Genomic DNA, 15,777 nt, shown 5'->3' with positions numbered 1-15,777 from the left:
CATGACTTTGGATTCTGAAGAAACCCAAGCAGACACAGGTAGAACATGCAAACCCCAATCAACTCGGAGCATTCTTGACATGATGAACCATCCACTTGATCGCTGTATCATCTTGTGTTTTACTGAGGTGTGACTCTCACAGAGTAGAGAATTGACAATGCTGTTAAAACACTCGATGTAAGGAAGATTGGGCCATGAACCAAGACAAGGAGCAGCATGAATACTTCTAAGTCACTGACGGCCCTGATGGTAATTTTGGGACTGTTAGTGTGTCCAGGAAGCAGTAAATAACGGCTGTTCTACCTGATCACACTCTATGTCTGACATTTAACTCAGCTTCCTTCAGAGACCAGCTCAGCCCTGAAAAACCTTTATCTGTGAGCCTGCCGCTGAATACTAATACACTGATAATGCCAAGCACCCAAAATAATCCTTAATAATACACCTGGGGTGTCGGAGCATAGTGCGGCTTGATACCAACTTTTTTTTTTTTCTTTAAATATTCAATGATTTGAAAGAGCAAAGGCTCTTCTGTTTGCTCCCAGTGCTATAGGTTGACCTCGTCTGGAGCCGTATGTGCGTCCCTGCTGGTCTGAATCATGCTGAAGCATTTTTCTGAAGGTTTTATCTCTTGCACACAGCCTCAAAATTAAAACCTATAGCCACAAAGATGTTATTGTTACTGTAATTGAGTCTTTCCATGCCATCAAAAAAAAAAAAAAAAGAAGACAAATTTGTGAAATCAGGCAGACAGAGAACGGTGCTAAATGTTTCTGTTGAAAGTAAAACAACTGTTGCACACAAGTTGAAGCCTGTTCATGCTCTGAGCTCGAGTCACACGTTTTAAAAGTCTCCCTCATAGGGCAACACCCCCCTCTCCTGGCAGAAATCTCCACTTTCTCTCAGCCTATCCATTCATCTTCTAATTTACGATCTCAGCCAAGTTAGGGTGGTACAGAGCTGGAGGCGAAGCCAAACATCGAACAGAGTCAAACTCATTTTAGTTCATGCAGCCACGTATAGTTCAGATTGATGCTGACTCGGCTGCACCAGTAAAAATAAATCATTATAAAAACCTATTAACAAGAACACCTCTTTTTTTTTTTTTTCTTCTTCTGCCAGGAGTACAATGTGAAAAGGCTTACATTAAGTAAATACATTCTTCCAAAACCTGAGTTGGCATATTTAAATATCCAGAAATTATGTTCTTTATTCTGTTGATGTAAAACATATCGGCTAGGGTCATTTGTTTAGTATTGAGGTGACGGCAATAACCTCTATAGGACCTTCTTATCTGATATCAAATTGTCTGTTTGAACAGAAACCTGGGCATCCTTGTCCAAACTCAAGCACAATCCAATCACCTGTTAAATGTTGGCTCTGAGACGTAGCAGTGGTCATGTGACAACGTCGGGGTATGAGCAATAACTTTACTTTGCCGTTAAAACGGTTGCATTATTTAACTTGGAATGATTTTACAGCGAGATATGGAACACCAAAGAGGTGGTAAGTTAAAGTCTTCTGCATTGAAGCACTGTCAGAACAAACTTTATTGAACCCAATGTGTCTCAGGTGAGCCTGAACAAGTCCAACCTGGGGACGGGGACAGAGTGACGGACTTGAGGGGGCCACATGGCCTCGTAGACCTTGATAAAATAATCTCAGTCCTGAAAGTACTTATAGTCTCCAAATCTAATCAATGTCGAGTGAAAGAGCAAAGCATTACAGCACTTTCACATCACGCGGTCTACATTGCACTTTTCTATAATGAGGTTTCAGGTGCAAACAATTACATTATTAAAGTTCCGAGCCCGACAACCAGAGGAGGTAATGTTCCCGAGGTCTGTGACCCCCCCCCCCCCCCCCCCCCCCCACCCGCGTGGAGAGTCCTCAAGTTGCCACTTGCTCCATGTACAGAGGCTTATTATCGTCCTAAAGCCCGAGCACCTGGAGTGAGCTTCTTAATTAGCCGACATCCGGAGGGAAATCAAGAACAAACAGGAAAGGGTCAGCCACTCGCCGCCTCACTCTTCTGTAGTGCAAAACTAAACTCGGGTATAAAAGAAAAGAAAAAAAGAAAGAAGAAGCAGTGAACGAGACCAAATTCAAACCATAAAACAGACTAACTGAACAATTTGGAAACATTTTTGAATGAAACGAACACAATGTTTTCCCCCCAAAACATCTTAAGGATTAAAAAACAACAAAAAACTCTTATGATGCTCAGAAACAGTCAGAGTGCTTCTCACTCACTGTGTCAACACCGAGAGCGTCGTGCTGAAGGAGGATACAGGAGGGCCTGAAAGGAGGGTTTATTGACGTTTTTATTGCTTCTGCTCATTTTTAAGTCTCTAACTGCCACAGAGACTGCAGACTCAAAGTGTCTCCTGGATACTCCTCTTCTCTTTCCATGAGACAAGTGGATTTTTGTATAAGGTCGCTCACAAACGAACACAAGGTACTGAAACACAACCAAAGAGATCACCAGCGACACAACATCCGGCACGTCATCATCTCACACGCCGACAACCATTAGGTGCAACTTTGTGCCCGAGTACAAAGCAATCTTTTTTTTTTCTGTCTCTGGATGACGACAAGACTTTCAATCCAGATGAATTCCACGTGAAATAATTTGATAGTAAAGGTGACTGTGTCTCGCCTGCCATCAATCAGCGGGCGTAAAAGCAAAAACAAGTGCAGGAACTATAAAACTGAGGGGTTTTTTTCTGAATATCCTCACACTAGCTGTTGTAAAGCGGCACCGCCCGGTCGATAGCCGCCCTGCAGATGGGGCACTTCTTTGGCTGCGGCAGCGCCTCGTAGCACGGGTAGCAGGCACACACGTGGCCGCACTCCAGGAAAACGCAGGAGCGCTCGCGGCTCAGGCACACGGTGCAGCTGGTGGGAGACGCGCTGCTCTCGTCCAGGTTGAGTTCGCGCATGCGCTTCTTCTGCTGCTCCTTGAACTCCTCCAGCACGCTCCTCTCCTTCTTCCTCCTCCTGTAGTGCGCGTAGCGCCTCCACAGGATGTAGAGCAGCGTGGTGCAGGCGGCCGCGCCGAACAGGACGGTGAGAATCCTCCACAGCTGGACGCTGCTCCCCTGCTTCCTGAGCAGAGACTCGTAGTCCAGCCGGGTGAGGAAATAGCAGAAGCCCTGCTGTTTGGGCGGCTGCAGCTTGATCAGGTTGTTGTCCAGGACCAGCTCGCCCACTCCCGTGACGCTGTCGCCCACGCGCAGCATCTCCTCCGTCTCCTGGATGCCTTTGGGTCGCTCCCCGCTGATGAAGTGGCCAATGACGTTGGACAAGGACTGGGCGGTGGGGTGGAAGTTCTCGTAGGTGGTCTCCAGGTCCAACTCGGCAGCGTCTAACGGCCGGACCACACGGACTGAGGTGGAAATATCTTCATCATGAGACCCGAGGGCAAACGGGACTGTGTTCGTGCGTTGGTGGATGACTTTCTCCGTGCTGTTCCTGTGTGGACAAACCGACGTCAGAGCTGCAACCCAGGATCATCTCCATTTATACTTTGGTCAATCCTCAATAGTCACAGTCTAAACATTTCATTTGATTAACGCTTTATAGAATACTTCTCCAGAGGTGGACAATTTCAATCAATCTGTGGACGACAAAATTCTATCCTCGCGCTTCTTTCACAAGGAAATATAAAAATGACGGCTACTAACCCTATAAAATATTAGGTTTCATTTGTTATTCAATACTGCAGTTATGGAGACCTGAAAAACTCATAATATAGTTTTAATAAATTAAAAAAAACAATAAAAAGGAATCATTTTAAACTGGTTAATACAAACAGAAACAAATGATACAAATAACTATTAAAAATAAAATCAAGAAATAATAATAAGAATATAATTCAAATAACCTAGATGATTTCCCCCTAGATTCTATTGTTGTCGACATCTGCACTGTTTACTGCCTCTGAAGTAAATAAAATAGTAATGCATTAGGAGCATCTGTTTGTTTGTTTTAACTTTATTCTCCCTTCAAATTATTTCTATACCGACTTTAACAAATGTCTTTAACTTTTGTGTTTAATGTGCAGAAACATTCCCCTGTTTAATTTCACTGCATGTACAAGTTCTTGTAAAACCCTTTAAATTGCCTTTTGTCTGAATGTTGATTTTCTTCTGTTACTTTCTCGCTCTTGCCTTGTCAGTCATGTTACCGCCCTGTCTTCTTCATCTGTGCATAATGGCTCTCACTGTGGTTTGCTGGAGTTCCAAAAACGTAACACATTTAAGGTCTTTTAATCCTTTTCAAACGGGAAGACTTTTGATTCTAATGTCTTGAAGTTTTTGAGATCAGGAAATGACTTGTTGGGATCTATTTGTCTATTTAATATTATCGGACAGGTTTAATTTTGATGTCTTATTGATCCTACCGGCCTCCCTTCAATGAAATTGAACACAGCTTTTCAAAAAGCCGATTTTACGAGGAGGGCAGTGACTTCTTCACAGAGCACCAGGTTTGGTCTGGAGACCTTTGTTCCTTAATGAGAGTTATTTTTTTTACAGAGGTTCCCACAGCGTCTGTTTTCTTTGAAATGCTTACGATGTGCTTGGTGGTTTGGGGGGCCGCCTGTGGTCCCGTTTTGTGTGCAAATTTTCTGAGCAATATGTGTGAACATCAAAGAAAACAAAAAGGTAATTAGATGTGAAAAATACTTGGTTAAAAGACCTGCGTCTGTGTGGAGAGTAGCTTTTAATTTGTTTTAAGAATAAATTAGAGGAACAAAAGTAGCTTCTCTCTGATTTTTCAGAGTCGGATGCTCTTGTTCGCTGCAGCTGCTATCTTTGTCAGAATTACCATTTGCTGTGCCAAGGACACGGCGCTGATGCTTTGTGAAAGATTTGAACGGGTGCCAGGAATCATGTCGTCTTTCCACACAGATGTCAGTTTTTCCTGACAATATTGAGACTAATATGTGAAAACAAAACTGTGTGGATTCAGTAAAAAAAAACCTCAACAGAAGACTTTACTGCGGCAAAATAAACAGAAATGAACTGACAGAACTGCATGGAAATGTAATTTTAACCTCCTGTGTGTTTACAGTGAGGAAACAATTATTCAAAATCTTACCAAAGATGAGTGGTGCGATTCCACACCATCTTCTCCTCTTTCAGCGTCAGTCTCTCAATCACACCTTTGCAGTTATCAACAAACTGGCTGTTCAGTGTCTCCTTCACGGATCTCACCACGCCTGCAAACAACAAAACACACTAAAACACCATGGAAAGCTACGGCTGTTAATGCATGGAAAATCAGGATCAAAATAATTGCAAGAAGAAGCTCAAGCTTAGCTTATAGAGCTGAGCCGAACATGGTAAAATGTGAGGCAAACCTTCTATGACGGCGTAAGGGACACATCTTCCAGGAGTTTCAGACAGCAGGATTTTCAAATCCTGGTCAAGTGAGACTTTCTTTGCTTCCTGTGGGCACGACAAATGGAATTTAATGAGAAACAATCTCAAAGTCTTCACAAGCACAAATCGGACTGTGCAGTAACAAGGCCCACCTTTAATCTGGTCACTGTTGTGGATCTGCTCTTGTACATGGAGTAGAAAATGGCAGTCAGAGCTGAGCTGGTGGCCAAAACCACCATCTGCGCCGTCGAAGGTTTCCCACTGGAGTCCATCCTGCGATCAGCAGCATTCAGAGCTGTCATGAGAAAGAACACCAACGAGAATAATCTATTTCCTTCCACAAAAGCTACAAACAATCCAATCCAAGCACTCTGTGTGTGCTTTACCAAAACAGACACGTTTTCTAGGTTTATTTGCAGTCAGAATGTTCCTGACTGTGTTTTCAGATGGTGGCTGCAGCAGTAGGTTGTGAAGCAGTTGGAGTGGTGCTGTTTTATATTGAGGAGTGTTTATAATTCCTCCTGTGTGCGTCAGCGGGACGGACTCACTATTAGACACACCTCTGTTTGATGCTGTCCAACAATACCATCACAATTTCAGGAAGAAAGTAGAGATTTACCAACTGTGATGATCTCAAGGAAACACTAAAACCTTTTTTTATCATAAATGGTGGATGAGTAAATTACTATCATCTGTACCAGTCACGTCTGATGAGTTACTACTGACTATATTCATTGATAACTACAACACAACTTGCACGTTTTATCAGATACCAATTCAAGCCAACAGCTTGACTAATATTAATGAAATTGTTGCAATCATACAAGGAAACATCGAGCAATAAGCTCACGTTATTGTTAGATTGACCTTCACTTGATAACACACTAACAACTTTGTTTCGATCCACATTCGACCAGGAAATTGGCTTCAGTTCACACATTAGCCAAAAGTCCGTTAAACTATTACCTCGTAAATTCATTTAATCCACGTAAAATACTATCTTGTTGTTGTCTGAAGCCTCTAAATCACGTCGTAGAGTCTTAGCAGGTTTAATTAACCAACAACTGACAGCTCCAGTTAGCTTAGCCATGTTAGCAGGGTGCTAGCTGACTCTTCGGGCTCAAAACAAACCTCACGATCAAACCGCTGGCAAGAAACAGATTTCAGGTGTGGAGTTATGCACACCGACGTTTGTAGGGTCGTGTACGCCACCGACTCACCTGTATTCGCCCTCGTCTTCCTGCCAGCGGCCCTTAAACAACAGCAGCGCTTCACAGGTAAACATTGACAACACCGACCTGCAATTCCCGCCGCGTCCTGTAGATGTCACTGTTAATCCACACACTCGTCTGAGAGGCGCCGTTCTGACCCAGTAACGCCACAGGGCTGCAAGTAACGAAATACAAGTACCCAGGTTACTGCAATCATTAATACTTTTTGGGAACTTGAAGATTTATGAATGTTTTTGTGATGCATGTGATTTCAAACATATTTGAGTTCAATTTAGACCATTTAATCTACAGTATTTAACTCCTTTTAAAATCACAAACTGCAGTTTGAATCAACATTCAAACTTTATTTTATGTGTAGTTTTGTTAAGAGTTTATTAATTTCACACAACAAATGCCAGATTGTTACCTTTGATTGTTAATAGTGTTTAGTGTGATATTGCTTTATTGTTTAACAGAGACACGTGCATTAAAGGAAGATATTAAGAGAGGCACAAATGTTTTGATGACAAAATCTTAGATCTCAGTTCAGCAAGCCACTTTTAATTAATTTATTGCACTTCAAGTGATCTTTGCCTGATGGGCAGTATTAGTAACCAGCTACAAACCACCAAAATACAAACTTCTTTCATGACATCAGCAAACTACTGTCTATTATATGTATTGATTATGACTCTGTTGTTATAATGGGTGATTTTAATATTCACTGTGAAAATTCAAGAGGTGACAATGTGAAGGAACTCCTGAACATCCTGAACAGTTGATCACCACTGACTGACCAAGTGGTTAAAAACTTACCAATCCATCAATTAGTTTTAGAGAATGGCACTTTGTACTTCAATGTTTGTTTGTTTTTTGTTTTTTACAGCAGTGTTTATTCATGTGTTTTTGGGAACAACATCAGCAAAGTTAGAGTTTAACCCCGGCAATCTACTTTTTTTTGTAAGTTAATGCAAAGAAAATGTATTTTTATAGCACACCAGCAAATCTACATGGCTTTATAAAGAAAACAAGGCAAATTAGAAATGCATAAACAAGGAGAATAATTTAAGTAAAAACATTAAAAAAGGTGTTGAGAATAGGTTCCTTCAACAGGTGAGAAGCATAGGAATTAAAAACTACATCTTTGTTTCTGACTCTGAAACACTGAGCGAACCAATTCCTACATGCATTTAGACCCAAGACCTTTCAGTGCTTTATTGACAAGAAGTAGTACTCCATCTCTTCCATAGTGCAAGCTATATGTCCCAGTGATCATATGGTCCAGCGACCGATCTGCCATGAATATTGTGACCCCTAACCGCAATTTTTTCAGGCTTCTGTTCTCATCCATTAACCAGCCTGCTACTCCACAAGTCCCTGTCCTCATCCAGCAAAATGCCATTTTCACAGGTTTCATTTTCCAAGTATTTTTTCTTCTTCTTTTATTTACCTCATTTTTAGGGTCCCAGTGTTGGGGAAGCTCTCTCCATTTTGATTTATTTCCACATTTGTTCCACCTTCAGTGATGCGTTGTCCTTCAATAAACCTCAAAAAAGGAACTCTACTTGAAAGGGCCACTGATGCACCTTAACAATGTGGTTTACCCGAATGCAAAGCCTTGAACGTCCACAGGAGGCCATTGCATTTCTGAAAACACGATAAAACAAGGGTGCTGCTGATGTGCAAACCGCTCCATCCAATTGACTTCTTTAAATCATTTTAAAGTGCATCAATGGTAAATTTTCTAATGTTTTGGTTGAATATTAAAATCATACATTTCTGTTTCGTAGACATCTGACACAAACATATTCTAAGAACAAAAAAAGATTTTCAGCAAATAGTAAATTTGACACAACGCAACGGACAAGCTTGTAAGTAGCTCCCAAGTAGTGTACAGAAGAAATGATCCACAAATATATTTATTGTTCCTTGCTCATATCAAAAATGAATGGTAATGAATAAAGCATGATTTGTTTCTAATATTTTGGCCGATGACTCATCTGTGATGAGTATGAATTAACCCCCCACTCCCAAAAAACAATAGAATATGCACAGCAGAATAAAGTTTTAGCTTTGTTTACCAGATGATGATCTTCTTATCGAATTAGCTGTTTGTTATTTACATGAGGGCATCTTGCAGAGCATGCTGTACCTGGTTCTGTCATTTACTGTGAATAAAGTCATTAGTTGCATCTGTGCAAGTCAGCATGTCCACCTCTCTGCTCTGCAACAGATGCCAGGGGAAAGTGCAATTATGTACTAATTAAGACTAAGAAATCCTTTTTAAAAAAAAAAAATTAAATCAAGTAATTAACTGGTTTACTACTGGATTTATTTAGATTTTATATCTGTATGATCTTCAACAATAGTAAAGAGGATTTTTGAGGGTGTAATTCATGCATACTTCAATTTGGAATATATATTTTTATTCACAATTTCACAACATTACATGACATTACATTTTTCAACAGGTAACTTGTAATTGTGACTAATTGAATGTCTAAACCCTGCTAACCCTGTCAATGTGTGAGTGTTATTGGCACTTTTCCCAAGTTTAATGTAACTTTTGCTATCTGGCAAATCTTCAATAAGACTGTGTTTCTTCAGTACACAGTAAAGCTCATGATACACGTGTGGCACCCCGGTGACTTTTGTCTGAGATTGGATCTCAGCTTTATTTCTTGGCTTTCGAGAGTATTTTGAGTTTTTTTTATTCATTTTTTTATATATATAACAAACAAAGAGTTATAGTTAGGAGAGGTACACATGCCTAATCCTGCCAAAGGTGACAGGATAGGATCCAAAGGGTGCATTAATTTGTGAAACTTATCACTGCAATCATTTAATTTCCTCTTCATATTTTTTGCTCTGATTGAATTTTTAATGCAGCAGAATCCAGTTGCTCTTGTCCCACTGCAGAGGACATAAAGTCAGTGCAAATGAAGGTGAAATTGATGATTGATTTCAGTTCTACAGATTATGTGGGAGTGCCTGTGGACCACCAGGAGGGCATGAAGAGCTCTTTCACCCCGAGCTGACCCTCCCAGGGTGATTATCAGCCAAGGCCGCATACAAATAAAATTTTTGCCTTTACCTTTGGGTCCACCTATAAATCACTGCACTCATGCACACCGACAAAAACAAATTCCCAGATGGAAATTGGTAATGCGCAGTATAAGTCAGTGAATTTATAGCAATGGGCTCAGTTTGCTTTTGATGAATTGCCCCTTAAAAAAAGAAACCCAAAAAAACACATTTCAACTGAATAAGTGAATTTGCCTTTGCGCATGTTGCCTTTTTGGCCGGTCCCATTGCATCATGCGTACCACGCATCTCATCACAGTTGTTAGTTTCTCACCCAGCAAACACAGTCCTGTACAAAGAAGGTGTTCTCATGAAAAATTCATGCACTCCTGACACTCGATGATCCAGTCTGATCAGCTAAAGACAACATTTTTGCAGAAATGTAAATGAGGTAGTTTAGTCCATCACTGATCCTGAGATGCAGACATTATTTTGAAACTTTGAATGCACTCAAAAGAGATCCACACGCCTGAGTTATATGGAGTTTAGATCGAATCATCTAATCATTTCTGATACGTTATTGAGTCAGACCTCACGTTGTCAAAAAGCTGCATTGCAATCCATTATAGTACTCGTACTGCTCAAGGCTGTGAGTGAATTACCTGAACGTGAACAGTGGAACAAACACCCAGGGGCCATTTTCACTAAATAATAGTGCTGCCAGGACGGTGAGCAGAGCTGTGGGATGGGTGAAAAAAAAAAACCCAACAATTTCAGCAATATTGTGCAGGTGCACAACACTTCTAAAGTTATAATACTGCAGCTTGAAACAACTTTTCAAAGGTATTTTTGCAGCTGATGAGAGGAGCCGAATCCTTTTTCAAATCTGGAGGCATTTTGTGAATTTACAACATACCCCATCAGTGTTGTGTTGATATGATGCCAAGTTCACTGTTGGATAATCCATTTTTACTGAAAAGGCTAGGGATAAAATATCTGTAGGTGCATTCATTCAGAAACAGATATAAAAGCTTATTATTTCAGTTGAAATGAAAACATGTTTCTGAACACACTAAAGAAACCGAAGCACAAAATGTAGCATGTTGTTAGCGTCATTTTGACTGTGTTCTCCACCGACTGAAACGTTTTACACTTAGAGGGAAGTGAATACTTATATGAAGATAAAACTTAAAAGAATAACCATCAAAAACTACAAAGCATGAATCTTATTAAGTTGATACTCCTATAGTCAAATAGCTATAGAATAACATTAAATGCACCCCAGCTTGGGTGTTATAATGGTTGCTTGTAAAAGTTCAGAACACTGATATGGCTTATCGTGCTTTTAGTTTACTCTTTAGAACTGTGCTGTTATAAATCATTATATAAACTGTATAGAAGAAAGACTACTAATACAGAGTATATAACTTTTTGTTCCCCACCCATATCACACAATACAATTCAAGGTTTCAGGGCTCTGGATCTGACCAGAGGCACGCACGCACGCACGCACGCACGCACGCACTCCAAACTCTACACAACGTTCCTCAACCAGACCTGAACTGGGGTTATTCTTACTACATCAGCTAGAGAGACGACAACAACAACATAAATTGAATTCAGTATTAAACAGGTATCTTGTCCCTGTCTATTTTTTATTCAGCTTGCAACATGTCTTACTCTAAACAAAATACTGAATAACAAACAAAATGTGTGTGGAAATAGTATACCTTTGCCGCAAGATAATGGAATGCCAGTGTTTTCTTTCTTTTTCTTTTTCTTTATCAGAACTTAGGTTATACAGGTTTTTTTTTATGTCAGATTTAAATGTATTGCTTATTATGGCCAAATATGAATTAGAAAAATAAAACAAAATATATATATGTATATACACACAAATATATGTATATTTGTGTGTAAAAGTCAATGTTGGAAGAATAAAGTTGAAATATAGCCTACTTAACTGTTATTTCATTGTTAATTTGTGACTTTAACCCCTTTGTTTGGATTTACTCTTTTTTTTTTTTTTTGCAGGAGATTAACATTTGACATATAACGATGTTCATTGCTACTGCCTATAAAAAGTACAACAGTAAAAAAAAAAAACAACAACCCAAGATACAAAACCTGTCTGAATAATTTATGTGCCTTTGGAAGGATTAACCTGGGCTTTTTAACTTATCATACAAAGTATGAAATTCAGACGCCCATAATGCACAAAGCAGCACAGCATGAAAGTGGTTTATGATCATCTTTGAAAGCAGCTCAAACAGGAATGGGGTCGCACACAAAAAAGTTGGAAAAAGCAAAAATGTGTTCAAAACTTGTCCAAAAAAACCCCTAAGTGAACATGAAAGAACTGTATTATGTCAGACCTTATAAATTTTGCAACATTTAGTGCACCTTTGAGTGCATCTTGTGGAGACAAAGTTCAGGGAAAGTAGAAACCAACAGATGCTCACAAGGCTGAAAACACAAGACAGCTGAAACAAGACGAGATGAGATTTGAATTTTAATTATTTGGAAAGATAGTTCCGTGTTTCTAAATACTTGACACTATATAATGCAGCAGCCAAACAAACATACACGCATAACTCATTCTGCATACACTGTCAAAGATTTTTTTTTAACATTTTGCTCAGACAGTTAAGTGATCAAAACACAAATAATAAACAGGACAAAATAAATGAAAAAGAAAACATATTAAAAACATGTAATCTTGGAAGCAGCTTTTTATTGCAGTCTTGCAGTAAAAAGAGTGTCTAATTCTATTATAAAATGAAGTGAACCGGGGTTTCACTTATTTAGGTTAGGTTATTTTATTTGTACCAGCAGGGACACAACACGGCAAGAAAAAAACAGAGCCAACAGAGCTCAAGGTCAAGAGGACAAGGGGACAGTCTGCCTGACATGAGATAAGAAACCAGCAATGCATATTCAATAATTCCCCCTCTTATCTCCGGGGCTGCGTTAGTTCCGACTACTCCGGGAGCTCAGGAATCAATCGCAGCTGAACTTGACCTGGACCTGTACTGTAACAAGGTTAGAAGCCTTGGTAACACAATTACCTTTCTTTTCTGTCACTCATGCTTTATACTGATGTGATTGGAGGGAATACGTTGTTAACAAGGCCTGCGGAACGTGACCCATTCGTTTCAATCAGGTGTAAAACATGCAAAGCATAACGTCTTGAGAGCTGGGCTTTACTTGGTTTGATTTGCAACGCTTTCATCCTCTCTGAAAAGGATGACGCTATTTAATATACAGCTGCAAGATTTCAACGTGTATTTAGGTCAATAATTGGTAAAGCGATTAACAATCAGGGTCATCTTATTCAGGCCAGACACACATTAAATACACATCTCAAGGCGCACGGACTCCAGCTGCTTTGTCCATTTCTGCTTATCGATTTCCTGCATGACAGAATTAGAGCTGCTGCAGACTGGTGACAGCCGGCTATCCTCAGAGTACCCAGGAGTTTTTACGGTTCATTTCCAACACCACTGTAAAAACAAATCAGTCTTTGGCAACTCGTGTGTCCACTGTGGCGACTGTGATATAATTGATCTGGAGCTGCATCATGATCGGAATGCTGAAGCTATATGGCAAGAAGCAGTTTAATGGTCTATTTCTATAGATCTATTCCCATGAGGTTGAGTTTTCTTTCATCAAATGTTCCGGTGTTACACTCAATGTTTCATTCAATAGTCGGTAAGTTGGTGGTTTACAACTTATATTGACAGGCGCATTGCAAAATAATCAAGACACGCAGTGATTGCTTCTATATTCACTGGTAATGCATATCTTCAGTACTTCTTTTTCCAAGCTGCTCTTATAAAAACGTATAAGGTCAATCACAGGAAAAGCCGCCACAGGAAGCTCCTCAGGCTGAATCGCTCTGACATAATCAATCTGACAGGGGAATCAGCCTTCAAGAATTTGTGGCTTTTTTCTATCGGGGAAAGGTGCAACCATGTTTCCAACCCCAACGAAAGAACAAAAATGTCCTCGGGGTTTGTGTTCATATTAGTCACCTTGTACTGTGGACATCTTCTCCTCTGCAGATCCAAAACAACAAAACTGAACATCTGGTTCTTCACTCTTCCTCGTGTGTGTCACATGACGACTTTTGTTCAACACATTCACGTGGATCTCAGATAGACAGAAATAACGACGGCAGATGGAGGCGGCAGCTTGGTGGGAGGAGAACAAGAGGCGAGAAGGACATCATATTTGAGCTTGTGATGCTGACAGTTGGGGGCTTTCTGTTCAGAAGGGCCTGTAACTGTGTCCCCTGCATGTGCGAGGTCCAGACCATCACCTTTCTTGTCGAGCTGCTTGAGTACACATTCAGAAACACGAAGAAAGAGCATCTATTTCTTTGATTTAGAAACTGCTTTTGAAATGAAAAGCAAATTTGACCAAATTTGTCTGAAAACATGTTGACTATTGATGGGGAAAATGCATTCTGAAGTAACACATCATTGTAACATTTAGATCATAAAATCAGCTTGAAGTGTCATATAAAACACAAACAAACAAAAATACCTGGTTTTACCCTATTTACATTTGTGGAGATTTGTGGAAACAACTTCCAGACTTCACTGTACTCATTAACCATCCTTCAAAAAAGAGCAACATGTATCATGTATGACGTCATATTAAGTCAATATTTTAACAGTCACAACTACCAGAATGTACATGACATTGAGAATTGTTTTACAGCTAAAACTAATCTTTTAATTAGAAAACACCTTCAGGGAAAGATTAGTCTTAAGTATAAGAAATTTCTTATTTTGTGAGATGAGAGAGTAGAACAAACTTAATGAAGAGCTCATGCGATGTCAAAACGCTAAGCATTTATATTTTATATTTTAAACTTATATTACCTTTTGGGGAAAATATGCAAGTTTTGCCATTGACTCTTTGACATTTATTGTGTTTTCTTTTATAAAATAAATATAATGCTTCCCCCACACTGTCGTACGTCCGCATCTGATGCTCCTTTGCCTGAAGCAGGCTGATGTGACGTGATACACACTGTGAACTTCTGAGTCATGAATTTTTAAAAATGTAAACAGGATGTGTTGAGACAATGTCTTCTATCTGATACTCACATTTTTCTCGGGAAAAACGGAAGAATATGTGCACATTTAGAAACATTTCTTTTAAATATACAGTATGTATGTGACATCTTCCAGCCGGCCTTTGTTTGGATGAGCGTGGACAGAAAGGCAAAGTTGCAGCACTCTTGACTGTTCTATTTTTCTACCTTGACACGTGACATCTTCAACTAAATAAATGAGATACCACAATCAGGCGCTCTGTATCAAGGGCGCCATCAAAACTCTTCAAATGCAGAGTTGTATGTAAAACCCATTTTGGATGATTGAAACATTTCTTTGTCACTTGCCTCTCTTACCTTATCTCACAGCTTTCAGCCCTGACCTGGCATACAATCTCCTTATTCACACTCTGAAAAGCATATTATTTGGAAAAGTCTTGAGACACAGAAATCAGAACACACTCTGTGCCCAAAGGATTGCTTTGAGCCCACCAAGAGCCCTGCATGTATAATGAATGTATTTTTATTTGTGATTTTTTGGGGGGGGATTGTGGTGCTTCTTATTCTTTTGTCCTTCAAAAGTGTTTACCAGCAACTTCAAACAAACAACCAACAATGATCAAAAGTGAACTTAGCAGTAATATGCAATTATGACAGTGTGAGCAAGACAATGGGCCGATAAGGTTATGTTTTTGGCTGAAATATTCAGGGATGAATTGTCATCGTTTCCAAATGAATCCCAAAAAAACTGCGAAAAAATGTCCCATGCTGAGTGCATGGGAGAAGCACCTTCCTCTTCTTCTTCTTTTGGGTTTAACGGCAGTTTGTGTCCATAAAGTTGTATTACCGCTTCTTCTATCTATTTATATTGTTTCCCACCGCACTTGTCCCTGATGACTGTTTCCCTCTCTCTTATCCGCAACTTTTTCATCCCTGATGACTGTTTCCCTTCTTCTTCTTCTTCTTCTTCTTCTTCTTCACTTGGGTTCAACAGGAGTTGGCGTCCGTGAAGTGGCACTACCACCATCTGCTGGTTCCAGCTCGTCTATACCATTCCCACGCTAAAAAAAACCCAAAGAAAGAAAGTCGA

The 15,777-nt window shown here is 39.8% G+C and overlaps 1 protein-coding gene across 4 annotated transcripts; it reads right to left on the bottom strand.

Annotated features, from left to right (window-relative positions):
* Positions 1-1,115: 1,115 nt before the first annotated feature.
* Positions 1,116-6,706, bottom strand: mul1 (mitochondrial E3 ubiquitin protein ligase 1). 4 transcript variants are annotated; one of them, XM_080470130.1, is made up of 5 exons: positions 6,608-6,706; positions 5,540-5,682; positions 5,366-5,453; positions 5,104-5,224; positions 1,116-3,474 (listed from the first exon to the last, which is right to left on the bottom strand). In XM_080470130.1, the coding sequence occupies exons 2-5, from the start codon at positions 5,657-5,659 to the stop codon at positions 2,742-2,744; spliced, it is 1,062 nt and encodes a 353-aa protein (XP_080326256.1). In that variant the 5' UTR covers positions 5,660-5,682; positions 6,608-6,706; the 3' UTR covers positions 1,116-2,741. The 4 variants fall into 4 exon arrangements, with proteins under 4 accessions (XP_080326256.1, XP_080326254.1, XP_080326257.1 ...); XM_080470128.1 differs by having other exon boundaries at positions 1,514-3,474; positions 5,540-5,660; positions 6,608-6,702; XM_080470131.1 differs by having other exon boundaries at positions 1,539-3,468.
* Positions 6,707-15,777: the final 9,071 nt, after the last annotated feature.

This window comes from Lipophrys pholis, assembly GCF_963383615.2.
Source record: "Lipophrys pholis genome assembly, chromosome: 8".
Taxonomy (NCBI): Eukaryota; Metazoa; Chordata; class Actinopteri; order Blenniiformes; family Blenniidae; genus Lipophrys; species Lipophrys pholis.
Note: the sequence above shows the minus strand (reverse complement) of the source record. Positions and strands in the feature narration are given on the sequence as shown.

Bases quoted from the DNA above. Each gene is read 5' to 3' on its own strand.
- mul1 (XM_080470128.1), bottom strand. From the start codon at position 6,672: ATGTTTACCTGTGAAGCGCTGCTGTTGTTTAAGGGCCGCTGGCAGGAA. The intron at 5,225-5,365 runs GTTTGCCTCACA...TGTTGTTTGCAG, and splicing joins CCCTTACGCCGTCATAGAAG to GCGTGGTGAGATCCGTGAAG. The intron at 3,475-5,103 runs GTAAGATTTTGA...TTGTCCACACAG, and splicing joins AATCGCACCACTCATCTTTG to GAACAGCACGGAGAAAGTCA.